The sequence below is a fragment of the Leopardus geoffroyi genome, chromosome D1 (genome assembly GCF_018350155.1).
Source record: "Leopardus geoffroyi isolate Oge1 chromosome D1, O.geoffroyi_Oge1_pat1.0, whole genome shotgun sequence".
NCBI lineage: Eukaryota > Metazoa > Chordata > Mammalia > Carnivora > Felidae > Leopardus > Leopardus geoffroyi.
Window position 1 is genome coordinate 114,292,159 of NC_059329.1, and position 26,569 is coordinate 114,318,727.

At 64.6% G+C, this 26,569-nt stretch overlaps 2 protein-coding genes and 1 long non-coding RNA gene across 3 annotated transcripts; 2 read left to right on the forward strand and 1 right to left on the reverse strand.

Moving 5' to 3' along the window:
• The first annotated feature begins 3,704 nt into the window (after window positions 1–3,704).
• CTSD (cathepsin D) lies at window positions 3,705–13,858 on the forward strand. The gene is made up of 9 exons (XM_045486353.1): window positions 3,705–3,929; window positions 5,896–6,055; window positions 8,301–8,424; window positions 8,901–9,019; window positions 9,968–10,188; window positions 12,000–12,122; window positions 12,500–12,644; window positions 12,736–12,834; window positions 12,988–13,858. Exons 1-9 carry the CDS (start codon window positions 3,862–3,864, stop codon window positions 13,153–13,155), a joined length of 1,227 nt encoding a protein of 408 aa, XP_045342309.1. The 5' UTR covers window positions 3,705–3,861; the 3' UTR covers window positions 13,156–13,858.
• Window positions 13,859–14,497: 639 nt separating this feature from the next.
• IFITM10 (interferon induced transmembrane protein 10) lies at window positions 14,498–25,313 on the forward strand. Its single transcript, XM_045482592.1, has 5 exons — window positions 14,498–14,597; window positions 15,524–15,652; window positions 17,543–17,817; window positions 18,699–19,151; window positions 24,678–25,313. The coding sequence occupies exons 1-5, from the start codon at window positions 14,498–14,500 to the stop codon at window positions 24,825–24,827; spliced, it is 1,107 nt and encodes a 368-aa protein (XP_045338548.1). The 3' UTR covers window positions 24,828–25,313.
• On the reverse strand, window positions 21,005–23,120 carry LOC123602105. The gene is made up of 3 exons (XR_006714363.1): window positions 23,087–23,120; window positions 22,909–22,924; window positions 21,005–22,385 (listed from the first exon to the last, which is right to left on the reverse strand). It is a non-coding gene; the product is annotated as an uncharacterized LOC123602105 (long non-coding RNA).
• Window positions 25,314–26,569: the final 1,256 nt, after the last annotated feature.

Consider the following 26,569-nt stretch of genomic DNA (forward strand, 5'->3'; position numbering starts at 1 on the left):
TGTCGTCTTATCTCGATAACGTCTCTTGCAGGTTTGGCCTCATTTGTTGTATTTCCTACTTCAACAACGAAATCTCGGTCGGTGAAACCCGTGATCCCAAGATCACGAAGATGTTCTCCTCCGCCTTCTTCCCCCTCGGGGATTTCCCCTTGACTGTTTATGTCTCTAATCCCCCTGGACCGGATGGCTGTGCCTGCCGTGAGGGGGACCCACATCCTCCCGTCCACCTGCCCATTTACGGAGACGTTCGTCCCTCTCAGCGTGTGGGACCCTGCCGTCCCCGCCGTCTACTTGGCTTCTCTGTGTCAACACCCCTCTGTCTTCACCACTGGATCTTTACAACTACGCCCCAGCCCCTCCCTGAAACTGCTCTCCTCAAGGTCAGATTGCCAAATCCAGTGGTCGGCGTGCAATCCCAACCTGCACCTGGTCCGCGGTGGGGCTGACACGGCCGGCCGCCACCTCCTCCTCCGGCTGGTCTTCGTCCGGCTTCCAGGCTGTCCCTTCTTGGTCTCTCCCGTCCCCGGCCGCTCCTGCCCAGTCTCCTTTGCTGTCGTTCCCTCTCGATCTCCTCACCTCTCAGGGTCGAGGGGCTCGTAGTCTCCGTCTACATTCAGCCCTGGCTGCCTCCAACCTCCGCCCCCAGCTGCCCCTCAACCGTGCTCCCTGCAGCTCAGCCCCCCTCAGAGACAAACAAGGTCCTCCCGGTGGCCGCACAGCAGAGTGACCCAGCCGGGCAGCCCCTCTCTGGCTCCGGGACCGTCGCTTGCTCTCGGCCCCCACCCGCTGCGCTCAGCCTGCTCCTGCCCAGTGTGTTGACCCATCACCTCCTTAGTCTGCTCTCAGGAGCTCCTCCCTTCGCTCCTCCTCGTTTCCGCTGAGTCCTCCCTGTGTCCCGAGTCCCCTGTGCTGTCCCCTACATTTCCTCAGCACCCAGAGCAGTGCCTGGCCTGTGGCAGGTGCTGGACAGCTGTGCGGGGGAGAGACAGACAGGTGCCTAAGGTCCCAGAGGGGCTGACCCGGGAGGCCTGGGAGAGGAGGTCAAGGGGAGGGGCTTCCGGGATGCCTGGTGGCTCAGTCGGTTGAGCGTCAGCCATCAGCTCAGGTCATGATCTCACAGGTGGCGGTTGGAGCCCCACATCGGGCTTTGTGCTGACAGCTCAGAGCCTGTGCGGGATTCTCTGTCACCCCCTCTCTCTGCCCCTCCCCCACTCGCGTGCGTGCGCGCGCGCACGTCTGTGTGTGTGTGTGTGTGTGTGTGTGTTCTCTCTCTCTCATAAATATAAACATTTAAAAAAACTTTTTTTTTTTTAAGTTAAAAAAAAAGAAGGGAAGTGGCTTCCAACCGCTCTCACCCTCTGACTCACCCAGGCCCACCCAACCCGTCGGGGCTTTGGTTCTCCCTGCTAGAGTCCAGGGTCGGGCTGGACAGTCTCCAGACCGTGGCCCCACCCACTAGGAGCCAGAGACACCAGAACCACGCGCGGGACTCTTCACTGGGTTCAGCTTTCTGGGACACACACCCCCGCTGGACTGACTTGGGAGACCTGTTCCCACCAGGTTTGCCTTGGGGCCCCCAGTCAGTGGGCACCAAAATGCCTCTAGGCCCTGTAGTTCTGTGCTGGGCCCACTGCCTTTGGTCCAACAGGGGAGTGCCTCTCCTGGCCTTTGGCAGGGGCAGGGAACGGGGCCCTCTTCGGGACCCTTGCGCCTGGCTGAGGCTATACAGGGTTTTGGGGAAGACAAGGCCCCGGGCCAGGGCAGCTGTGTAAGGTGGGGACACAGCTCCGTCTGGTGCCGGCCGTGGATCCCAGCCCAGCCCAGATCCCAGCCCACGCGGTCCTGTGGCACCGCCCACCGGGGATGGAGCCCCGCACTGCCCTCTGGGGAGCAGCTGCAGGGCCCCGGGGGCAGCCCCTTCCGCTCCCTTTCCACCCCGAGCCTCTCCCGGGTGCTGGAGAGGTAGGGAGGCAGGGTATTGCCGAGAGCTTTGTGGGGGAGGGGCACAGAAACCAGCCAGGAGCCAGCCAGCACCACTCAGGGCCAACGCCTGTTGGTGGGCACATGCCAGGCCCTGCTCTGGGTGCTGGGGGATCGTGGCAACAAGCAGCACAGACACAACGTCCTCGCGGCCCACGGAACGGATGGACACGCGGTCTCTCCGCCCAGGGCCACCGGCGGCTCCCCACTGTCCTCAGGGGAAAGCCAAGGGTCTCAGGCCGGCACAACTGACTACTGGTCACGCCCCTGACCTCTCTGACCAGCCACTCTGCCTCTCCTGTCCACACCGGCTGCTGGCCTCACCGGCCTTGTACATGCTTCGGTGGGTAAAGCAGATGGGACCCTGCGAAGGTGTCTTTCTCACACATCTGTGTCTGAGCATCATGGGACACACACGGTCTTGTCCGCTAGTGGGCACTGGGACCCAGGGGGACACCAGCTGGGACCACCTTCAAGCGATTGTGGCGTCCAGCCCATCCAGAGCCCAGCTGACCTCCCAACACAGGTCTGCTGGGGGCGGGGGGGGGGGGGGAGGGTGGAGAGGGAGGTGATAGTGACCAGTGCAAGGGTCCCGCTTGGGCCTGCATGGGGCGAGGCCTGGACCCACGTGCCTGGGTCAGACTCTGAGGGCAGGATGTTTGCCTGCTTCAGTCCTGGCTTGAGTCCCCATATCCGGCGCCACACCAGATGATGAGCCCAGGTCAATTGTGTAGAGCTGGGCACTCATCTGTGGCCATCAGGCCAAGCCGGGTGGGAGGGTGTTGGCTGGGGTCGGGGTCCTGATTTATTCAGGGGTCACAGAACCTGTTTGCCCCCTGTGAGTGGGGCACTCAAGGAAAAGTGCCCTAGGGGAGTCCCTTTGTGAGAGTGCCTCATTGTTCCCATCCTGCTCAAATACCACCATCCCAGAGAGGCCTGCTCTCAACAGTGGTCACTTTCTAGCACATTCCTCCGATTGATTTCCTTCTTGACATGGACCCTCTCTGAAATGACCCATCCAAGCTCCTTTTCTCCTTCATGCCCGGTCCTCCTTCTGGCTGGGAGTGAGGGCGGAGAAGCGGGATGTGGCCCTGCCCTGCGACAGCAAGCTGGGCATGACTGGGTGACTTGGCGGGGTCCTGGAGGTCAGCGGGTCACTGTGGCCCCAGCGAGGGACTCACTCTCTCAGCCCTCCGAGGCTGGTGAAAACCACCTGAGCTGCTCAAGGTGGGAGACCTGTTCCTCATCTGACCCCACTGGGCGGTGTCCTTTGAGATGGGGCCTGGAAAGGGCCAGTGGGCCCCCCAGAGGAAGCAGGATGCAGGGTGGCCCCGGTAGGACAGGTGGACACTTGCGAGGCGATGAGGTGCGGACGACCCCAGGGTTGAGAGAAGAGTGACAGCGATAGAAGCTTGGGCGACCGGTGGGAGGGAGGGGAGGAGGGCGGTGCAGCAGGTGCAGTGCGGGGGCAGGAAGGTGGAGCAGGGGCCCCGGAAAGGCTGCGAGGCCCCACGCGGCGCACGGCCCGCGTGTCTACGGCGGCGACGGAGCCCCAGGCTCCGGAGGCTCCCCGGCCGCCGGCGCCCAGAGCCCCAGCGCCCGGTCCCGGCAGTCGGGGCTCTCAGCCACCTTCCCGCCCCGCGCGCGCGTCCCCCTGCGCCGGCAGGCCTGCGTGCGCGTCCCCGAGCGCCGTGCGCGGTCCCGGCGGGAACGCGGCCCGGGGCCGCCCCGCCCAGACCCCGCCCCGCGCACGCCGGCCGAGGCCCGCGTGACCGGTCCGGGTGCAAACAGTCCGGTCAGCTGACTTTGCCAAGTGCGCCGTCATCCAGGCTATAAGCGCTCGACCTCTGGGCGCTCCGGTCCGACCCGGCCGCCGCCACCATGCAGCCCCCCAGCGTGCTGCTGCTCGTTCTCGGCCTGCTGGCCGCGTCCGCCGCCGCGCTCATCAGGTGAGGCCCTGCGACCCCGTGCACCCCGCGACCCCCCCCGTGTACCCCCCCCTTCCGGGTACCCCTCCCTCGTGCACCCTCCCGTGCACCCCGCGCCCCCGGTGCCCTCCGTACGCCCTGCGCTCTGGAATGCGGGCTGTGCCGGCCCGCGCGGCCTCCTGCAGGGCCTCACCCGGGGTCCCCCGCCAGCCCGGGGACCCCTCTTCTCTACCACGGTGGAGTCTGCCTTGGGGGGGGGGGCAGGAGGCGGCGGGAGGGAGGATGGCGGAGACCCAGGCCGACGAGCCTCCCCAGGACAGGTGGGGCCGCGGCACCTGTACTCAAGGCCCACCTGTGTGGAAGTCTGGAGACCCAGGTGTATCTGGGCAAGTCATTTTCCCGCTTCTCGCCCTGCCCTTTGCCAGCTGCGGAATGGGCATGGTCGCCTTTGGTTTGGGTCTTGGGCTCTTACCCGGGAGACCTTCTGGGTGCTGGGGGCCCCCGGGGGTCTCAGCTACAGTAGGGAGTTAGCCTAAGGAGAGGGTCCGGGTGAGGGGCGCAGCTGGCACGGGGCTGCGGGGTTCTCCACCTGTGCCCTCTGCTCTAGTGAGGAGCACACCTTCTTCAGGTCTCTAGGGCCTGCCCCCCCGTACCAGGAGAGGCCACCAACCCCAGGCCTTGTGGGCCAGCCAGGCCGAGGAGGGCTCTCGCAAGGCAGCCTGAGCCCCCCGCTTGGGGAGGGGTGTGGTGGGCCAGCCCCTCTGCTCCTGCACCCGCCCTTGCCCCCCCCTACCCCCCGCCCCGGGCCTGGGAAGGCATCCTTCCAACTCCAAGGTGGGCCTTTTGCCCAGGGGCAAGTGGGTGAGGTCATAGGGCCGTGGGAGCTGGGGGGGGGGGGGCGCCAGTGGGACTCAGCCTTGCCAAAGGGCTGCCCCATGGGCTGTGGCCTGGGGGCGTGTGGCCCCTAATGGAGCCTCCCCTGACATCACCCACAGGCCTCCTCTCCAGGGATGCGTGGCTGTCCGGGGACTGAACCTGGGTTGCTTGGGGGCTGGGCAGCTGAACCAGAGCCCCTCACACCTCCTCCCCGTCCTCTGGGACTGCTGGTGCCTGTTTCCTGGGTTACTGGAGGGCGTGCCCCTCTCCCCCCAAGCAAGAACCTTGGGCTTTTACGGCCTACCAGGTCTTAGACAAGAGTCCCATCTTCTGAAGCAGCCCTTGGCTTGCTGGGAAGGGCCAGCCGTGACCTTGAACTCCCAAGTCCCCTGGGCTGGGAGGACCTGTCATCCAGGCGTGTGAGTTTGCTCAGGTCTGCTCTCCTGCCCCACCCCTGCACCATGGAAGCAGGGGTGCAAGCTTAAGGCCTGGAGGAGCCAAGGGTCCGGGTGGGGGAGGGACCTCAGGCACAGGAGCCGGGACACCTGACCTCAACCCCGTGCTCTTTCTGCCCAGGCAGACTGCCAAGGCTGGGAGGCAGGGGCTGCCCGTGGGGGTGCCCTGGGGCATCTCCGAGGAAGGCAGACCCGGGAGCACGGACCCCTAGCCTTCCAGTGCAGTCCTTGCCCTCCTGGGGTCTGTACCGTGGTGGGGACAGAGCACAGACCAGCAGTGAATACATTCACTACAGCATGGGAGAGGGCCCTGGAGGGAAAACGGGGTCACATGAGGGATGGCCAAGGAGGGCTCCTCCGGGGTGGCAGTCTTGAGTCCCATCTGGTGGCCAGGAGACGGCCAACCGGAGGCCACACAGGGGAAGTGGGGAGAACTGGCGTCTGCCTGGCGTCTGTGGAGAACAGATCGAGAGGGCCAGGCGGAGGGGTCACCTGTGACGCCGATGTCCTAACAGACCCCCATGGGCCACTGTCCCAGAAGAGACCAGAGCAGACACAAAGCGGGGGACGGGGATGGGGTGGGCGCTTTTGGAGCCCCTGGTGGCTGAGGGTGCAGAGGGGGAGGCGAGCCCTGACGGGCCCCCTCCTCTTGACAGAATCCCGCTGCACAAGTTCACATCTGTGCGTCGAACCATGTCGGAGTTGGGGGGCCCCGTGGAAGATCTGATTGCCAAGGGCCCCATTTCGAAATACGCCCAGGGAGTGCCCGCTGTGACTGGGGGGCCCATTCCCGAGATACTGAAGAACTACCTGGACGTGAGTATGGGGGTCTCCACTTGGGGCGGGGGCCCGGTCGGTGGCATACACTGATTTGACGGGAACTGATAAGCCAGCACGAAATACTTTTTTTTTTTTTTTTTAAACGTTTATTTATTTTTGAGACAGAGAGAGACAGAGCATGAATGGGGGAGGGGCAGAGAGAGAGGGAGACACAGAATGGGAAGCAGGCTCCAGGCTCTGAGCCATCAGCCCACAGCCCGACGCGGGGCTCGAACTCACGGACCGCGAGATCGTGACCTGAGCTGAAGTCGGTCGCTTAACCGACTGAGCCACCCAGGCGCCCCCGAAATACTCTTTAGCAAGCAGCGCTTTTGCTGAACCCCCCTGCTCGGTGTGGGGGAGGGGCTTCTGCTCAGCCACATCCTCCCCTGCGGTGCCCCTCCTGTCACCCCTGCCAGGTGGAGGACTCGCACGGTGTCCTGGGGGGTCTGCACGGCTCCCCTGCAGGGCCTGCTTGTGTAGGGTGAGGATGGGTTGGGGTGCCCTTGGCCCCTCCATGACCTCTCCCCCTGCGTCCCACTGACCATCACCGACCTCAGAAGCCGCCTTGTTCTTTTCTTATTTTTAATTTTTTTTTAAACGTTTACTTATTTTTGAGAGAGAGACAGAGTGCGAGCAGGGGAGGGGCAGAGAGAGAGGGAGACACAGACTCCAAAGAAGGCTCCAGGCTCCGAGCTGTCGGCACAGAGCCGGATGCGGGGCTCGAACTCACAAACCGTGACATCATGACCTGAGCCGAAGTCGGACGCTCGACTGACTGAGCCACCCAGGCCCCCCAGAAGCCACCTTGTTCTTGAGGCCGGTCTGTGGGATTGTGGGACAGGGCCACCCTCTGCAAATCACCGGGCTGGGCCCAGGGCCATCAGCTGGGCACGGAGGAGCCTGCGTCAGGCCCCGAGAGGCTGTGGGGTCCTCGTGGGTCATCTGGGCCAGCCCGCCCAGGCGTAACTAACTGCCTTGGAGCTTCTGTGGGGGTGCCTGTCCCGCCGGGAGGCCTGGCGCCACCCGCGACCCAGTTCCGCCTCCTTACCTCCTTCCTCTGGCCAGCAGCCAGCCCTGCACCTGCCCCGTGCTCCTTGAGGGATGTTTTATAAGCTACATAGCACGCCAGAGCTGGCCCGGCCTGGTCCCGCCTCTGGGGTGAGGTTCTGGGGCTGCCCGGGTGCGCGTCCTTCTGTCTCTCCTGCCCCTGAGTCTTGGGGACCTCGCTCCTTGCTGCCATCCAGCCTCTGGCCCACCTGTGGCTGGGACAGGTGGCTGCGGCCTTTGTCCTCTCTTGCCAGAGCCCCAGCAGTGCCAGGAAGCTGTGGCCTCACGGGCATGTGACTGGACTCGGGGCGGGGGGGGTTGCTGACTGACCGGTTCCTGGTCCCCCAATTCAGGCACACACACACACACACACACACACACACATTTGCTGAGTCATCCCCCAGCCCCCCATATCTGGACACTTCTGCTTGGTCATGAGGCAGCAGCTGTGGGTTTTCCCTGGAGCCAAGTGGCAGCAGAGAGGCTCCCACAGGGACCAGAGCTGGAATCCCGTGGTGACCTGTGGTCTAGGCCGCCTCTCAGGGGACGGGGGCACCCAGGCCGGCAGGACCCGGGGGGCCTCAAGCTCGTATCTCACATCCAAGCCCTCGTGTCCTCTGACTTATGAGAGCATCGACGACGAGGTTTGAGGCTCAGGGGGCATGTGCCCCCTTCATGGTCACCTGAGCCTTGAGCCAAGTACCCTGGGCTTCCCAGGCTGCCCTCCTCCGCTGTGTACAGATGGGGAAACTGAGGCTCAGAGCAGGGAAGGCAGGGAGTCTAGGCAGTGAGGGACTCTGAGCCAACACTGTCGGTCTCCAGGGTGCACCTCCTCCCTTTGGCTGTTCGCATGCCTCCACCTAGAAGTCCTCCAGGCTTGGCCCTGTGGGGCAAGGGCAGGGTGGGAACTGAGGTCCCAGAGGCGAGCTGTGACCTGGCTCCCATCCTGGGGAAGAAGTCTCCCCTTCTGGGCCTGGATCTGTGAGGCAGAGGGGTGTTCCAGGGTACGGGGACCAGCGGCTGGGGGGGAGGGGGGAGGGGGGCGGGAGGGGGTAGGCTCCAGTGTCTCCTCAGACTTGGGCCTTCCAGAGTCTGACTCCCAAGGCAACCAGTGGTCCCTCTGTGGCCCAGCGGGAACGCGGGATGCCCCCCGCCACGCCGCGGTCCTGAGGCACGCCCCTCCCCTGCCCAGGCCCAGTACTACGGGGAGATCGGCATTGGGACGCCCCCACAGTGCTTCACGGTCGTCTTCGACACCGGTTCTGCCAACCTGTGGGTCCCCTCGATCCACTGCAAGCTGCTGGACATCGCCTGCTGTGAGTCACAGCCCCGCCTCGTGCGGCCGAAGGGAGCAGGCAGGGAGGGGAGGGCCCCAGGTTGTGGGTACGCGGCCTGGCTGCCACCTCACACGCATGCAACCCCCACCCCCACCCCCGGCCACACACTCTCCCCCGGGCTCCTGGCCCTGCCGCCCTACCTCGGGTGCAGCCCCGTGCGCGGGGGCCAGCAGGCCAGGCCTTGGGCCTTCGGTGGCCCTGCCTCGGCCCCTCTTGGGCGACGTGCGGCTTCCAGCTCTCAGCCCCACCAGACGCGCTTGGCCCCTCTGCCCTCCCCGGGCACCCCGCTTTCCAGGGTTCTGTGCAGGGCCCCGGGGTGGCCAAGGATGGAGGAGGCCAGGCCAGAGCACCGCTGGCCGAGGCCCAGGCTGGCGTGGGCGGGGCGGGGGGGGGGCTCCGTGGCAGGCGCCCAGGGCCTGGCGGGGGCAGCGGGCTGACGGTGGCTCTGCCCGCAGGGCTCCACAACAAGTATAACAGTGGCAAGTCCAGCACGTACGTCAAGAATGGCACGTCCTTCGACATCCACTATGGCTCCGGCAGCCTCTCTGGGTACCTGAGCCAGGACACCGTGTCGGTGAGTCTGTGGCGAGGCCGCTCCTGGGCCCTGGGATGCTCCCCGTGACCCCGGCCCCACCGCAGGGCCGGGCCGCTGAGCGTTGAAGGGGGGAGAGCAGGCCAGCCAGGGTCTCGACACCCGTGGAGCCACCGGGGCACGGGTGTGGAACCGCGACCCGACGGGCGAGCGAGTGATTGGCGGTGCGGCCTCCTCCCAGCCTCACGGCCGGCGGCCAGGCAGGGGAGCCGGTCAGGGAGGGCTGAGGTGTGCCAGAGCCCCTGTGGAGGACGCCAGGAGGGCCGTCTGGGCACCCGAAGCCCCAGCCGGACCAGGAGGCTGCAGGGCACGCCAGGGCCTGCTTGTCTGGACGGTGGGGAGGGCCGTGGCGGCTGGGGACCTTCCTGCAGGCGCACTGCCCCTGCCCCATATCCACCTGCTCTGTTAGGGTCCCCTCCTCCTGGACTCTGTGGGTCCACAACAGGATGTCGCCTGCCACGCTCCCCTGTTCCCGGTGTCGCAGGGTGTCAACCCCAAACAGACATTTCTTCCCACATCCTGCTCTGCCTCTCTGTCAGCTGCCTGGCCCGCGGTGGGGGAGGGGCGGCGTGGCCTCAAGTCTGCTGAGTTGGGTCATGGGGTTGGGTCATGGGGTTCCAGCAGGCCAAGGGCAGGAGCAGGCCTGGGCCGGCGGGGGGAGGGGGCCAGGAGGCCAGAGCCGAGCACGGAGCCCAGCCCTCTGAGCTGACTCCAACTCAGTCGGTGCCGCGACCAGCACAGACCCCACGTCCCTGTCCCACCAGTGCCGCCAGCCCTTCTCCCGGGCCCTCTGCCCGTCTCAGGTCCTGGGTGTGCAGTGGCGGGCGGGGGCCGAGCACCGCCGCTCCGTGGGGACGGAGCGGGTGTTGGAGCTGTGGCCGGGCCCCGCAGGCCCCTGCAGCCCGCAGACCACCCCCCTCCGGCCTGCAGGTACCCTGCCAGACTCCGACCGTGGCTGGCGTCAAGGTGGAGAGGCAGATCTTCGGTGAGGCCATCAAGCAGCCGGGCATCACCTTCATCGCAGCCAAGTTCGACGGCATTCTTGGCATGGCCTACCCGCGTATCTCCGTTGACGACGTGCTACCCGTCTTTGATAACCTGATGAAGCAGAAGTTGGTGGAGAAGAACATCTTCTCCTTCTACCTGAACAGGTGGGGTGGGAGGGCCGGCCCCCTCTCGGCCCCAGTCCTCACCCCGCTTCCCAGCTCAGTGTGGCTGAGTGCAGGGGGCTCGGGCCACCACCTCCCTGGCCACCCTCCAGGCGCCGGGCTGCAGCTTCTGACCTCTGACCGGAGGCGGGACTGGCCACCCTCCTGCAGACCCACGGGCAGCCGCACAGCCCGGGCTTCCCACCGGGAGCGGCTCGGGCTATGGGCCCAGCATCTTGCTCAGCAGGCCGCCTGGGGAGAACCGGACCCTGGTCGGGAGTCACCACAACTCCTCCTGGGTCCGTCAGCCCGGCTTTCCCTGGGCCTGATGAGAGGAAGACGTGGCCCCTGGGTCACTGGTGGCCTCGAGGGGACAAAGCCATGGGCCCCAACCTGAAGCAGGGCCTCTGGAGACGAGGATTCTGGGGGCTTTCCACGAGAGGTGACCCCAGTTGGGCCTTGAGTGCCAGATGCTGCTAGAGGCGGCCGTGGGCCAAGGTTGGTGTGGAGTGCGGCCTCCGTCACGCCATCTGGAAGCAGCCCCCGGTGTGTCTGTGCCTGCCGCAGAGAAGGCCCCCACCCCGGTGGCCCTTGCCCCACATGGAGGGTGGGGTCACCTACGTGCAGGGGCCTCATCTCTCCCCTCAGGGCGGTGCCAGAGGCCCTGATGGGGGTGTGCCAGGCCTGGACGTGTGGGCAGCATGTGAGCGGGCAACCCTGCCGACCACTGGTGGTCACCGCGCCCCCCCCCCCCCCCAGAGCCCTCACCCTCCAGAGCCTGCCCACTTGCCCTTCTGGCTGAATGCCAGCTCGAACCCTGCCCTCAGCCTGGCCCCTGCCTGGGTGCTGCGCTCTGTCCCTTGATCAGAGCTTGGTCGGTGTAAATACCCAGCAGCCCTGGAGGCTGGTCTTTTCCTGTGAAGCCTTGGGCCCAGGGTGGGTGGACAGGGGGAGGGACCCAGGAGGTTGGCCAGGGCCAGGCCCAGGCCCAGGGACGGACAGTGTGGTCAGTGCTGTCAGTGCTGTCAGTGCTGGGTGGGGGCCGACAGACAAGGGCAGGGAGGTGGGGCAGGGCTGCGGGTGGGGAGCTGACAGGAGGCCGTGGTCTGGGATTTCGGAGGTGATGGGAGGTGAAGGCCAGGGGGGAGGGCTGGAGGCCACAGGTAGTAGAGGGAGGGCCGCGTTTGGCCTGGTGCTTTCTGGGTGTGGGGACAGCCCAGGAAGAAGACCACGAGCTCAAACACTAAGTCTGGAGAAGGGTCTGGAGGTGGGAGGGTGCTCAGCTCAGGCTGAGCGGAGATGTGGGGGTGGGGGCGGTTGGGTGAGGATGTGGACAGAGAACGTCCCTGGAACAGCACGTGCACGGGCCCCAGGGCAGGAGTGAGCTGACTTCGGTGCTGCCTCCTGCGAGCCCTTCCTGGTTTGTGTTGTTTTCACGCAGAGGAAGGTCCCCTCCTTGGGCTCCTAGCTTTCACTTCCCTGTCTGCCCGCTGCCTTGACCCTGGCCCATTTCCGCTGGCAGACCAGGAGCGCCTGAGGTCTGGGCGGCATCTCGTGGCCTGCAGGCTACACGGGGTGTGGGATTGGAGCCCCTCCCCTTGGGGAGAAGGAAGTCCCCTCCCTTCTGGATCCTTCCATCCTTGTGGGTCTTCGGAGAGCACCCCCCCCCCACCCTCCACCCTCCACCCTCCACCCTTTGCTTCTGACTTGGCTCCAGCCCGACGCTCAGGCCGGAGGCTTGGTGTGGGGGCGGGCAGGGGTCCCCCGTGCTCGAGGGGCAAGGGCGGCCGACTTCCTCTTTTCTCTCTTCCCAGGGACCCTAACGCGCAGCCCGGGGGTGAGCTGATGCTGGGTGGCACGGACTCCAAGTACTACAAGGGCCCCCTGTCCTACCTGAACGTCACCCGCAAGGCGTACTGGCAGGTCCACATGGACCAGTGAGTGTGGGGCCCCTCCCAGCCCCCCCGCAGCAGGCCTCTGGGCAGCTCCAGCTCTCGGGGCTGGGAGGCTGCAGTGGGCGTGCTGGGCCCTGGACCCCCCTGGCCCTGGGTGCCTGTCCCACCTCCTGGCACCCAGCTGAGCCCCTGGCCCCTGGGCTCGGGCCCTGCCCCGCTCGTGATGTCAAGGGCGGCTGTTGACCTGCTCTTGGCCTCTTGGGCCCCAGCCCGCCTCCACCCCCAGCCAAAGAGAGGAAGAGAGGGTCCTGAAGAGGCGGGGGTCCCAGGCGGCCCTGGCGGTAGGACTGACGCCCCCCCCCCAACCCCCTGGCCCCACCCCGACCCCAGCCAGGGGCCTCATACCTCCTCCCCCTCAGGGTGGACGTGGGCACCAGCCTGACTCTGTGCAAGGGGGGCTGTGAGGCCATCCTAGACACGGGCACCTCCCTCATGGTGGGCCCCGTGGACGAGGTTCGCGAGCTGCAGAAGGCCATTGGGGCTGTGCCGCTGATCCAGGGCGAGGTGAGCGGGCCCGGCAGTGTGGGCAGGATGCTGCCACCCCCCCCCCCCCCCCCCCCCGCCGGCCACACCTAAACTCTCTTCCCTCTCTCAGTACATGATCCCCTGCGAGAAGGTGTCCACCCTGCCCGAGGTCACTGTGAAGCTGGGGGGCAAAGGGTACAAGCTGTCCTCGAAGGACTACACGCTCAAGGTCAGTGGGGGCAGGGGCAGGTGGGCGGGGCGCTGACCACCAGGGCACAGGGCACAAGCTGTCCTCGAAGGCCTACACGCTCGAGGTCAGCAGGGGCTGGGGGGGCAGGGCAGGGGCAGGTGGGCGGGGCGCTGACCACCAGGGCCGTCCCAGGTGTCGCAGGGCGGGAGGACCATATGCCTGAGCGGCTTCATGGGTATGGACATCCCCCCGCCCGGTGGGCCGCTCTGGATCCTGGGTGACGTCTTCATCGGCCGCTACTACACCGTGTTCGACCGGGACGAGAACCGGGTGGGCCTGGCCGAGGCCACCAGGCTGTAGCCGCCGCGCCCGCCTCGGAGGAGGGAGTCCAGGAGGAGGAGGCCGGCCGCCCCCGCCCTCCTGGCCGCCCCGCCACACACTTTCACACTCACACCCCCGCTCTGCGGGCGCCTCTGGCCCGCCGATTTCTTCTGCGGTTTTCCCCAGCCCTGGTTGTGGAAGTCCCGCCCACACGCCCGTCTGTCCGTCTGTCTGTCTGTCTGATGGAGGGCCCGGTGCGGGCAGCAGCTGTGGGCTGATCGGCGCAGAGCCACTGCACTAACTCGGACGACCGGGCCCCGCTTTGCAGCCGGCCCCTTTGTATCCCAGGACCCATCCCCCGGGTCGTCCCCCGCCTCCCCAGCCCTGGGGGCCTGGCTGCCCAGGCAGGGCCTCTGGACTAAGCCCACACCCTGTGCCAGGCTGTTCTCTGGGTTCCTCTTCTGCCCGGCCTGGGGTCCCGGCCCCACCCGTGCTTCTGCGTGGGCCCGTTGAGGAAGGGCCAGCCGAGGCCCGAGGACAAGCAGGAAGGGGTTGGAAGGGTAGGGGCTCAGAGACCAAAGCCAGCCTTGTGACACGTGTGGGGTCATCTTGGGGCTTGACCTCGTCCAGGAGGGCGCTCATGGGTCCAGGGTTGGGGAAAAAGGGGAAGGGGGCTGGTGCCACTGTCTCTGGTGGCTGGGAGCCAATGTTGATGTGAAAATACAGTTGTTTGGGCCTCTTTTTTCTGTGTTGGCATGTGTCGTGTTTGGTGGGAGGGAGGTTCTGAATGCGGACGTGGGAAGGAGCTGGTGTGGCCAGTGTGAGGCTGTTTCAGAGGGCTGACTCACAGCCAGGCTGGGGCGGGGTCGGGGGGGGGCCTTTGGGGGTGCCCTGGCTCCCGGGCCCCACCCCCCTGCCCTGCACAAGGGACCCTGGAGGCTTTGGTTTGCCGCCCAGCCTCGAGGCTGAGATGCCACTGGCAGGGAGCGGGCTGGTAGTGAGGCCCGGGGCTATGACCAGCCGGATGTGGCCTTGGCGGGAGGCCACAGGACAGGGCTTTCAGAGTGGTCCAGGGGAGCACCTGCCACGCTTTCCGCCAGCGGCGGGGCCCTGGACTTCCCTGGTCCCCCTGCACACCCGTTAAGAGTCCAGGACAGGCGCCTGAGTGGGGCTGATGGCAAGGGCACCCCGCCTCCCCCTGGGGCTCCCAGCCAGCACCTGAACGCAGCCTCTGTGCGAAGCCGGCACCAGAGCAGGCCAGCCTGGGGTCCTGAGACCTCGGCTCGGGGGTCCCAGTTAGGAATCCCTCAGGTGGCGTGACCTTCCTGGTGGTCCAGCCTGTTGGGAGTTCCCTGAGGGGCCCTCGGGAGTATCTACCCAGATGCAGCTGCACGGCCAGGAGGTTTTAAGGGATGAACAGGAGTTTGTGAGCAGCTGGGATCAGTGGCTCCGGACCCTTGCCGGGAGCCCACCCCCTGCAGGTGTGAAGAAACGGCAAACGTTTCACGCGGCACCGTCCCGGTACCCCCTCAGCCTCCAGGGGCGTGGCTGTCGAGGGGGTCAGGGGGCCGCACCCCAGAACTGAGCCCTCACTGGCTCCTTTAACAGACATTCAGCTAGAATCACAGGGAGGCTGGTAACATGCGCCTGAAACATGAGTGGGGAGCCTGGAGTCGCAGAGCCGCAGGCCTGGCAAGGCTGCCGGGGGGGGGGGGGGGCGCCTCATCCGAGCCCTTGTGTGCCGAGAGGCCTGGCGTCAGGGCGGGCCGGGAGGGAGGCCGCACTCTGCACCACTGCCCGGCTCCTGCCGGCTGCCCTGGGCTCTGTCTCCCACCACCCGCCGTGCCACTTGCCACACAGCTCTGGCCCTCGGCCGGGACGCCCCCCCCCCCATCCCCTCTCTGGGACTTGGGGACCAGCACCGCTGGATGCCCCCGGCCCTTCCCCCGACGCTACGGCGATGAGCGCAGGCTGGGCCTCCAGCCCCTACCGGCCACTGGGGTGCTGACGCCCCTGCCCAGAGCCAGGACCTTACGGCTGGCGGGCCTGGGCTGCTGGTCGGCGTCCTCCGGACTCCGGAGTCTGACTCCGGGCTCAGGTCCAGCCTCTACGGTCCAACCAACCTTCAGCCTCTGGTCTGTCTTTAGAAGATGGGTGATAACAGGGCACTCCTCGCCAGGGGCCTGGCGGAGACCCACGGGGTGCCCAGCTCAGCGCCTGGCACTCTTCCTGGCGGGCCTGCTGGGCTCTGCATCAGCACCGCAGGTTCCAGTGGGCATCTCCTGCCTCTTGCCCTTGCCTGGAGGACACCCCACCCAAATCGAGCCCCTTCCTTCACCTACTGGGTGGAGGTCCGTGGGGGCTGGAGCCCCCTTCCCCCAACCGCCCTGGGTTCTGGGGTCCTCAGAAGGAGGCAGCCTCAAGGCAGTCTGGAGCAGGCCCCCGGGGGCCAGGAGGACTCCTGTGCAGACCAGCTCTGTTGGCCGCTGCCTGCAGCCTGCCTGCCTAGAGCAGCGTGGGGCGGGGCCTGGGGCAGGTGAGGCAGTGCTGGGCCCCGGGGGACCCGGTAGTGTGGCTGCAGACCGCAGACGGGCCACACCTTAGGTCAGGCGCCTCCTGAGGCCTGGGGGTCCAGGTGCCCCCAAGCGAGGGCCCTTGGCAAGGGGGCAGTGGGTGTCGCGTGAAGGAGAACTGAATCCTGGTCCCCCCACAGTCCCCGTCACCTTCATGCCCGTGGGCTCTTGGTCTGGGTCCAGCCGTGCCCAGGGCGTGGGCCAGGATGGAGGGTGGCCCTGGTGCTTGGGACCCCTCCCACTCACAGAGGGTTTTGTCAGCCTCCTGGAGGTTCTGGGGGTTCCTGAGGCCATGGATGAGGCTGGGCCTGGGAGGCCGGGGGCGGGGCTGGAAAAGGGAGGGCTGCGGAGGGGGTGGGGCCTGTCCAGGGTTCAGAGAGGGCCTAGGGCTCATAGCACACAGAGGTTCTGGGAGAGCAGGGGGTTTGGCAGAGGACTGGGGCAGAGGCGGGCAAGGACTCCAGGAGAGAAGGGGCCCCTGGGAAGGCCCAGGCTCAGAGGAGAGAGGGTCGTGGAGACAGTGGATTGACCAGATTGAGCTGGTCAGAGGAAAAGGGGGCTTTAGGAGAGGAGAGGTTCTGGGTGCAGTCAGGGCCTCAGAGGAGGACAGGGACTTGGAGGGAGCTGGGGAAGGAAACCTGGGGCCCCGGTGCATAGACACAACTTCTGGGGGGCTTTGGAGGCTTTGGATTCTGTGGAGGCTGGTGGGTTGGTAAAGAGAACCCAGCTCGGAGGGCACTTGCATGGTGAGGTGAGGGGCTCCGGGAGAGGCAAAGAGGGCCGCGGCTTCTCCCTTGCAGACGGACCCGCTGGGACTTCTGCAGGAAGGGGAGGTCAGCTGGGGACAAGTGTGAGAGGAAATGAGAGGGTGTGGCATGAATGGAGGCTCCCAGAAGGGGCTGGGCTGGGTGGTCCGGTGTTGATTAGGGGAAGGGGCATCTGCAGGGGACCAGGCCCAGGTGGGCCAGGCAGGGCTGGCAGAGAGGCATGGGCAGCTGAGTGGACTTGTCTCCAAGGAGATAAGGGTCATTAGGGGCTTGGACAAGGACATCTGGCCCCATGGGCAGAGGGGACGAACGGGTGAGAGGTCACGGCCTTGGAGACTGGGCTGTATGAGGAATGCGGGTTCAGAATGTGGGGCTCGCGGCTCTGGGCTGGGCTGTGTGGGGTCAGACCTGGGGAAAGGGGGTCTGGAGCTTCCACGAGGGTGGGCCCAGAAAGGACAGGGCCACGTGGGGGCCAGCGAGCACGGCTCAGGGAAGGCCTGGACTTGGTGGCCTCTGGGGCTGGGGACCTGGCTAGTGGCAGGATTGTGCAGAGGTGGGTAACGGGATGGGGGCTCAGTGAGGTGCGCCCTGCTCAGGCAGGTGCTACAGCTGGGGACCTGGGGCCTTCGAGGGGCTTGGTTTTGGCGAGGGGTACACGAGAACAGGAGAGCAGATGGGGGCTGGGCTGGGTGAGGGGCACGGGCCAGAGTACCGGGGGCTCTGTGCGGGCTGGGTGCTTGGTGAGGCCAGGACTCCAGAAGGGGCAAGGGTGGACATGTGGGGAGGGGAGGGACACAGCAGTCAGAGAGGGGGCAGCGGAGGGGAAGGGCTCAGACAGCCTTGCCGGTGGCCACGGTGGGGCAGAGGGGGGACAGCAGGAGGATGAAGGGGCTCCCGCCTGGAGAGACAGACAAGGGTGGGCCTGGGGGCTCAGCAAGAGGGAGGGACAGGGAGGGAGGCGAGGGAGACACAGCAGGAGAGGACACCGGGTGGCCCTGTGGGAGGACCCTTCCCGAAGCCCCCCACAACCCTCACCCCTGGCTCTGCGCCCCCTCCCCAGGGTCCGGCTTCCGGCCGGTGCCTGAGGCCCCCACCCTGCGGGCGGGAGGAGGCGGGGAGGTGGCTGCGGCCGCCGGCGCCGTGAGTCAGGCTGGGGCTGCAGCCGCGCGGCCGGCCTGGCGCTGCGGAGGGAGCTCAGGAGCGGGGACAGCGGCGCCGCCAGCCCCGCGTGCTCCCCCCGCCGAGGCTGGGCCGCCGGGACGCGGAGCGGCCGGGCAGACAGCGAGCCGCGGGCCGGCGGAAGGACGCGCGGACCGCGGTGCAGGGATCCGCCTGCCCGCCCGCCCAGGAGTCGCCAGCAGGTGAGGGCGCGCCGTCCGCGCGGCCGTTCAGACCCCAGCGGCCCTGGGCGGCGGGGCGACGGCCACAGACCCCTGCGGGGATGGGGGGGGGGGGCGGCGCAGGGCGCGAGCGTCTCGGTGCCTGGCCGGAGGGGTGCTCGTCTGGCAGAGTGTCCTTGCGCGTCTGTTTGTGGCGCGGGCTGGGTGGCTCCCTGGGAGCGTGTGCTGGGGTCCCGGGGCCCGCTCTGGGCCGGGCCGGGGTTGGGGGCGGGGACGGCGTGCGCGAGTTTGGAGCCCCTGCAGTCGCCCCGCTGCCATCCCTGGGCGATTGCGTCGGATCCTGTGTGGCTGTGTGTGTACAAGCTGCGTGTCACAGGGCAGGGCTTTTCCCTGGCATCTCGGCGCACAGCGTGCCCAGGGTCTGGGGAGCCGTTGGTGTCCGATGTGTTAGGGGCGTCAGCGTGCAGGTGCCCCAGAGGGCTCTGCTCATTCTGCCAGATGGTGGCCGAGACACCGTCATCGTGGGTCTGTGTGCCCTGTGCGTGTACCGGGGTGTTTGGGACGCTGGCGTGCTGTGTTTATTGCAACAGCGTGTTGGTTGGGGCGTTGCTGGGTACGGGGTGGGGGGGGTGCTCTTGTGTGTCAGTGGGTGAATGTTTGTGCGCAGATGGCAAAGTGATGAAAAGCCCCCGATGTTCCTGCCAAGGCTGCTGTGAAGGGCTGTGGCACCGGGGTGCCTGGGGCGGGTGGGGGAGGCAGGTGGCAGGCTGGCGGCCTCGGCGGGGATTTCCAGCTCCTCTGGGGCTGCTGGCGAGTCTGCAGGGGAGATGCTGCAGGACATCAGGGCGAGCCCTGCAGGGCGGGCGGGACCCAGCTCCCTCCTCCTCTCCCCCCGCCTCCAGGCCCAGGGCCCAGGCCAGTGCCCAGCCCCGCTGGGAGCCCCGGCCAGCACCACGGACGGCGCCCAGGAAGCCCGAGTCCCCCTGGACGGGGCCTTCTGGATTCCGAGGCCCCCGGCAGGCTCCCCGAAGGGTTGCTTTGCCTGCGTGTCCAAGCCCCCGGCTCTGCAGGCTCCAGCGGCCCCGGCCCCTGAGCCCTCGGCATCGCCCCCCATGGCGCCCACCCTGTTCCCCATGGAATCCAAGAGCAGCAAGACGGACAGCATGCGGGCTTCTGGCGCCCCCCAGGCCTGCAAACACCTGGCCGAGAAGAAGACCATGACGAACCCCACAACGGTCATCGAGGTCTACCCGGACACCACCGAGGTCAACGACTACTACCTGTGGTCCATCTTCAACTTCGTCTACCTCAACTTCTGCTGCCTGGGCTTCATTGCGCTGGCCTACTCCCTCAAAGTGAGCCGGGCAGGGGCGCGGGGGGCAGAGGAGCGGGTCCCGGCAGGTGGGGGCCGCCTTGCGGGATCCGGAGACACGTGGATGCTGGCCAGCTCTGAGCCCGCAGGGAGGGGCTGCCCTCCCCATCCTGGGCTGCGGAAGCTTCCAGGGCTTCTTGACAGGCCTCGGGGGCCGCAGGACTGGGTTCTCTACACAGCCAGCTTAGTCCTCAAGGTGCAGACTCGGGGCTCGGTCTGTCCTCTGGGCCGGGGGAATTACACTCAGAGGTAGCTGCCCCTGGGCACTCGGGGGGTGGGGGGAGCCAGCACACAGATGAAGACCCTCAGCACCCTTCCCGTGTCAGCAGGAGGACGGCTCGGGCCCCTCACAGGGGAACCTGAAACCAGGCAGACCTTCAGAAGGAGGCCACGGTAGCCGGGGTCTCCGACCACGGTGGACAAGGTCACTGCTTTCTGCCTTCCTTCTCCCACACTCTTTCTAGACGTCCGTCCTGGTGGCCGGGGAGGGGGGGTGTCCAGGGGGAGAGAGGCGTGACCCCAAACCCTGGGTGCGTACAACTTTGGGAAGCCCCTGACTGCTGGCAGAGGAGCCGGCGGGGAGCAGAGCAGGGTGCCAGGCAGACAGGACCCCACGTCCCTGGGGCAGAGGGGAAAAAGTGGGCCCAGATTGCAGGAAGGGGCCTGTGACCCACTCACATCTGAGGTGAGGAGCCCCGTGCAAGTGTGTAAGAACTGAAGAGCCAGGGCCGTTGGAACCCAAGCAGCAGGACCCGCCTCCCTGTCACTCTGGACGGGTTTGGCTCCTGTAGAGTCGGAGGCCACTGTCCCTGGATTCGCGTGTCCGAGGCCAGGTGCACATCACCGACTGCAGCCGCCCGGTGAGGTGGGGGCAGGGGGGTGGGCAGCGGTGGGATGTGGGGCTGCAGGGAGAGGAGGGTCTGGGCCAGGGAGGCTGCAGGGGGGGAAGGACAGCAGCCTGGACACAGCTCTGCCTCTGTGCATCGTCGAGCCCCACCCCTGCCCCTGGCATCACATGCCCCAGCCGCCTGGCTCTCCCGACCTCCTGACTCTTCGTCAGCGTCCCCCACCGCCAGGCACACCTTCGCCTCCAGGCTGGCGCACGGAGCTCTGGGCCTCTGCCATGTGGGGCCTGTGTGGTGTGAATGAGTGTGTGTGAGTGTGCATGGATGCACGAGCGTGTGTGCCCACGTAGGTGTGAATGCGCGTGTGCACAGGTGTGTAGGTGTGGATGTGTAAGTGTAATTGCATGTGTGCCTGAGTGTGTGGATGTGAATGCGTGTGTATATTTGTGCACGTGAGTGTGTTATGTGTGGGCTCGCTTGTGTGCAGGTATATAAGTGAGTGTGCGTGTGTATTGTGCATATGTGTGCGAGTGTATACAGGTGTGGGTGTGCATGTAATTCATTGCATCGCGTGTGCGTGCGTGAGTGTGCATATATTTGTGAGTGTGTGGGTGAGTGGTACGTGACTTTGTGCGCATGTGTGCGTGTGTGTGCCTGTGTGTGCTGTGAAAGCACACCGGAAAGGGCCCCTGGGGATTAGGGGTGAAGGCCCCCAGGCCAACCCCAGCTCTGGCCCCAACGGAACAGTGCCAGGCAGAGGGCACTGTGGTGGGGGCAGCTGGTGACGCTCTACTTCCCCTGGGGCCCTCTTGCCGTGCCCTGACGATGGCCTGTGGACACGGGTCCGGCCGCGTGGGCTCCCGTCCGGAAGCTGTCCCCCCCCTTCCCCTTGGCTCGGCTGTGGGCGCCGGCTGGCACAGGGCAGGCCCATCTGGTGCAGGTTGTAGGTAGGTCACAGACTTCTGAATGGTGCAGGATTTGTGCTCTGACGGGGCGGGCAGGAATTGGTCCTTCTGAGGGGTGGAAGGGAGATCACGCTGCCTCCACCCCGGGGCTGCTCCCCCACGTCCTTCCTGGGGGACAGCCAGGGCAGAAAGGCCCGGGGCTTCTGGGGAAGGAGTGTGCAAGGTGAGCTGTCTCTGGCCTGGGCAGAGGGGGTGCAGGAGCGGCGGGCTCGGGCTCCTGCACCTGGGAGCTTGTCCATCTGTCCATCCAGCTGTCTCCTGGCCTACTGCACCCGACGCTATTTGCAGCCAGTCATGGGCACTTCCAAGGGCGCCTAACGGACTTGGGGTCAGAAGGCCTTGGCTGAAGTCCCAAACTTGGTCCCTGAAGAGGGGTGAGCTCTTCACAAACCACCTTCCTCTGAGCTGGTTCCTGTGTCTGCTCACAAAACAAACAGAAATGAAAACAACGCCTAAGTCAGCACGCGTGAGCGGGGCAGAGGCTGGCATTCGGTGGGTGTGAGGCAGACATTGTGTCCCTGTCACGGGCGCCTGTCCGTCCGCTGTCTCCACCCACGTGGGCCCGTTCCCTTCGATGCCAGCTGGGTCTGAGACACTCCCCTGCCCCAGGCGTGGTTGCCCACCCAACCAGACCCATCCCTCCTTCTTGCTGTCACCGGTGCCGAGGCAGGGCCGGCCACTGTAGGGGTCAGACGGGGCTGTACGAGGGGGTAGGTGGACAGAGGGCACCTTCAAGGTGGAATACATGTCATGGTGTTTCAGAAAAAGAGTATTTCCTTCCTGGTTTGGGGTGAGTTTGGAGTCCAGAGTGGGAGACTTCCGGGAGGAAGCATCATCTTCACTGGGCTCTGAAGGGCAGGTGAGGTGACAGGTGTTCCAGATATAAACTAGGACATGAGGGTGGGGCGATCTGGGGGGAACTGCAAGGCCCCCATATTCTCTGGGGGCGAGACGACAGTCCTGCAAAGCCAGACTGAGGCCATGCAGTGAAGGATTTGGAAAAATATGTGAGGGGTTTGGATGTCATCATGTGGAAGACCCAGAAGGGAAGATATGACCAGAGCTATGAAATCTGCAGCCGGTTTGAAGGAAGAGGATGAGCCCCAGGGCAGAGAAAAGCTAGGGTCCCAGTGTGGTGTCCAGGAAAGGGGGCACATGGCTTGAACCAGGGCAGGCATGGTGGGCAGGAGACGAGGAGCAGATATAATGATATGGTGGTTGTTCCATGTGGGCCCAGGAGGTTGTGGACTTCCCAGTGACAGGGAAGTCAAAAAAATTGATTGGGGGGGGGGGTATTGTGTCAGTTTTTGTATATACATATTTGCCCACTACCTGCTTTCTGAATGTCAACAGCATCCACCCATCTACTCACCCATCCATCCACCCACCCATCCATCCATCCACCATCTATCCATCCACCCATCCATCCATCCACCATCCATTCACCCACCATCCATCCATCCATCCATCCACCCACTCACCCATCCACCCACCCATCCATCCATCCATCCATCCACCATCCATTCATCCACCCATCCCTCCACCCACACGCTCATCCATCCACCCACCCATCCATCCATCCATCCATCCACCATCCATTCATCCACCCATCCCTCCACCCACACGCTCATCCATCCACCCACCCATCCATCCATCCATCTACATCTATCCACACACACATCCATCCATCCAACCAACCATCCATCCATCCATCCACCATCCACCCACCCATCCATCCATCCATCTACATCTATCCACACACACATCCATCCATCCAACCAACCATCCATCCATCCATCCACCATCCACCCACCCATCCATCCATCCATCTACATCTATCCACACACACATCCATCCATCCAACCAACCATCCATCCACCATCCATTCATCCACCCATCCCTCCACCCACACGCTCATCCATCCACCCACCCATCCATCCATCCATCTACATCTATCCACACACACATCCATCCATCCAACCAACCATCCATCCATCCATCCACCATCCATCCACCCATCCATCCATCCATCCACCATCCATTCATCCATCCATCCATCTGTCTATCCACCATCCATCCATCTATCCATCCATCCATACACCATCCACCATCCATCCATCCACTCATCCATCCATCCATCCAACCAACCATCCACCCATCCACACACACATCCATCCATCCAACCATCCATCCACCATCCATCCATCCATCCATCCATCCATCCATCCACCATCCCGTATACATTGATCCCTGCTCCTTTATTCCCTTCAGTCCATTCAAATAGTCACCCACTCCTCTATTCATCTGTGTTTATACATGTTCATTTTGCTTCCTCCTCCCTTCCATACTCTGCCCCATCCCATCCCCATGTATTTTGTACATCAGTTCACTTAACTATTCATCTAACCTTACTTCCCCCCAGTAACTTTCACTGTTTTACTTACCACCTCGACATGTCAGCCATCCATCCATCCTCTGACCCAGCACACCAATAACTCCACTCATCCTTCAAGCTGACAGCATCCCTTCTTTCCTCTGCTCCTCTGGCTGAGCCACGTGCATCCATTCATCACGTACCTGTCTTCACACTCACCCTTGCTCACTCTCACCTTGTTATCCATTATGTCATCTCATCCATCCATATGACCCATGCACTATCATTTCTTTCTATTTTCCCTCCCTTCTCATCCATCCACAAATCCAGCTACGCTTCTTTGGACTTTGTGGAGGGAGAACGTGCTGAAGAGAGGGAAATCCTAGGATTTACCCTGCGTGAGGGTGGCTTCCTCCTTGGGAACACCTCTTCACAACCAGAGAATCTTGGAAATGGGTCCAGCTCTGCCCACTGTCTTCCCCGTATCTTAACATCCCTTCCCAGAGACCACGGGGCCCGCTGCCTGTTCTGTCTAGTGCCTATTCTTAGGTAACCCCTGTGAATTTTAGATTAAGGAGACGCTCAGACTAGGGCACACTTACAACCTCCATTGGCTGATCATATAACTCTCTGAGGCCAACTTTCTCCTTTATCTTGTGAATTCATTTGTCGATCCCAGCTTTATTGAGCTACAGTTGACATACAACATTGGAGAAGTCCAACGTGCACAACATTGCAATTCGATACACGTACATCCTGCAAGATGATCATAACAAGAGGGTTCGTTAGCACATCTGCCACCCCACATAATTATTGTTTTTGTGGTTGGTGGGGTTTTTGGTGGTAGGAACACTTACAATCTGCTCTCGCCAACTTTCTTTTTTTTTAATGTTTATTTATTGTGTGTGTGTGTGTGTGTGTGAGAGAGAGAGAGAGAGAGAGAGAGAGTTCAAGCAGGGGAAGGACAGAGAGAGACGGAGAGAGAATCCTAGGCTGCGCTGACAGTGCAGAGCCCGATTCGGGGCTCGAACCCATGAACTGTGAGATCATGACCTGAGCCGAAATCCAGAGTCGGATGCTTAATTGACCGAGCCACCCAGGTGTCACCACCCGCCCCCCCCGCCTCCTTGATTCAGTAACTTTCGATCGAATAGTACAGTATTGTTAAACAGTCCTGTTTTATTTTAAATAATTTCAGACGTGGAAAAGTTGCAAAAAGAACCACAAAGAATTCCCGGGTGCCCTCCGCACAGAGGTGCCCCCTACCCGCATTTGCCTTTCCCTGGTCTCTGGCCTCGGGCCTCACCTCCCCCCTCTGGCTGCAGGTTCGAGACAAGAAGCTTCTCAATGACCTGAATGGAGCAGTGGAAGACGCCAAGACCGCCCGGCTGTTCAACATCACCAGCTCTGCCCTGGCGGCCTCTTGTATCATCCTCGTCTTCATTTTCCTGCGGTACCCGCTCACCGACTACTAGGACCCCGCCGGGCGCCGCCGGCCGTGGAGACGAAGCCCCGAGACACGTCCGTTGTCATGACTGATGCGACACGGGATGCGGAGTGGTTGGGGCAGAGCAGGGCGCGGGCCCTGGGACCCCCCCGAAGCTGTGAAGCGGGCAGCGAGGCCGCCAGAAGCTCCGCACAGTAAGGGGGCAGCGAGCTTCGGGCCAGCCCACCCTCTCTGCCTCTGCCCGTTCCCAGGGTCTGGGTTTCTCCCTGTGTTGCCGCACCCTGGCTTCCAGCGGCTGCCCCCCGCCCCGCCCTCCTGTGCCCCACCCAGGCTCCTGGGGCCCCTCTGGCCCGACACCCAGCAAGAAGGGCTTCTGTGGGAGCTCCCCGGCTTGGGGGGGCTGCCAGCATCTGGGGACTCACTCTCTCCTCTCCGACCCCACCTCCTCCAAGCTGTGACCCTGCTCAGAACTCTTGTATCTGTGAACTTTCAATAAAATACCTGTCTGGCTCCAGCCCAGCCTCTGTCCCAGGGCCGAGCAGGGCATGGGGGTGGGTGGATTTGGCAGCTTTGGGGGCCCCACTCAGGTGCTGCCTGGTGGTTCAGGCCCCCCCCCCCAGTGCCAACACCGCCGGGGAGGGTTTGCTCCGTGACCTGGCGGTCTTCTGCCCATGGTGCAAGGGGACCGAGGGGGACTTTGGCAGAACGTGCCCCAAACACGAGTCCTCTCGAGGATTAGGCAGCACGAACAGAGCTGTCTGCCCAGCTGTAAGTTAGAGCGGAGAAAACCAGCGTGTTCCCGGGGAGGGAGCAGAGCCCTCGTGGCACGGGGTCACGGCTGGTCTGGGAAACCAGAGGACGTCTGGGCAGCTCAGGTGCAGAGAGTGAAGGAGGAAGGCCTGCTGACCTCACCCCCAGGCCCAGGGGTGGCTTCGCAGGGGAGGGACTGGGCTTGCTTTGTGGGCTTTGAGGACGGTGGGGGGGAGGCAGGGGACAAGGCTGTCACAGAAGTGGGAACCGTGCAGGCTGGGGCTGGGGACAAGGCTGTCACAGAAGTGGGAACCGTGCAGGCTGGGCCTGGGGCAGATGAAAGAATTTGGTGACAGACTGGATGTGCTGTGAGGCGGGCGGGAGGAGCTGGGGGTCCCTGCGTGTCCGACTTGGCCGGGGCTATGCCCTCACATGGGGACCTGGGGAGGAGCCCTGTGGAAGCAGAGGGGCCCAGCAGTGACAGCCAGCGTGGAACCCAAGGAACACCACCTCTCTCCGGAAGGCTGGCAGGAAGAGGGGGTGTCCCAGCACCCAGAGTGTCGGGGGCAGAGGAGGGAGAAGCCAGAGGCGCCATCAGGTTTCTGGGAATGTGATGGAGGAAGGAAGGAGGTAAGGAAGGGGCGGAAAGGTGTGTTTGGTGGGGCGGGGAGGTGGCCCCCAAGGGAGAAGAGTCCCGGGGATGTCATCAGAGCAGGGTGCCAAGCCTGGGGCTCAGGGTCGGCAGTGATGGACAGCCACGGGGAGGAGGCCAGGTGACCGAGGGGCCACCAGGGCATGGGTGTCAGAGAAGGGCGGAGAGCACAGACGGAGCCCTGTCCGGGCAGCGTCCAGACAGCAGGAGAGAGACTCCTCCCTCACGCAGGACAGAGGCACAGGTGCTGACGATGGGGTGGGCGTGTGGACGTGGGGCCGAGGACTGGGGTTCCCCTGCGACCTCCCTGGGAGGGGAACACGCGGGGGGGGCAGGGCTCAGGGCAGGGGTGAGGTGTTTGGGGTCTT

Coding starts and splice junctions, on each gene's coding strand:
- CTSD (XM_045486353.1), top strand. CDS start 3,862: ATGCAGCCCCCCAGCGTGCTGCTGCTCGTTCTCGGCCTGCTGGCCGCG. Junction 3,930..5,895: donor TCCGCCGCCGCGCTCATCAG/GTGAGGCCCTGC, acceptor TCCTCTTGACAG/AATCCCGCTGCACAAGTTCA. Junction 12,645..12,735: donor TGCCGCTGATCCAGGGCGAG/GTGAGCGGGCCC, acceptor TCCCTCTCTCAG/TACATGATCCCCTGCGAGAA.
- IFITM10 (XM_045482592.1), top strand. CDS start 14,498: ATGCAGCTGCACGGCCAGGAGGTTTTAAGGGATGAACAGGAGTTTGTG. Junction 15,653..17,542: donor TGGGGCGGGGCCTGGGGCAG/GTGAGGCAGTGC, acceptor CCGGTGCCTGAG/GCCCCCACCCTGCGGGCGGG. Junction 17,818..18,698: donor CGCCCAGGAGTCGCCAGCAG/GTGAGGGCGCGC, acceptor CCCCGCCTCCAG/GCCCAGGGCCCAGGCCAGTG.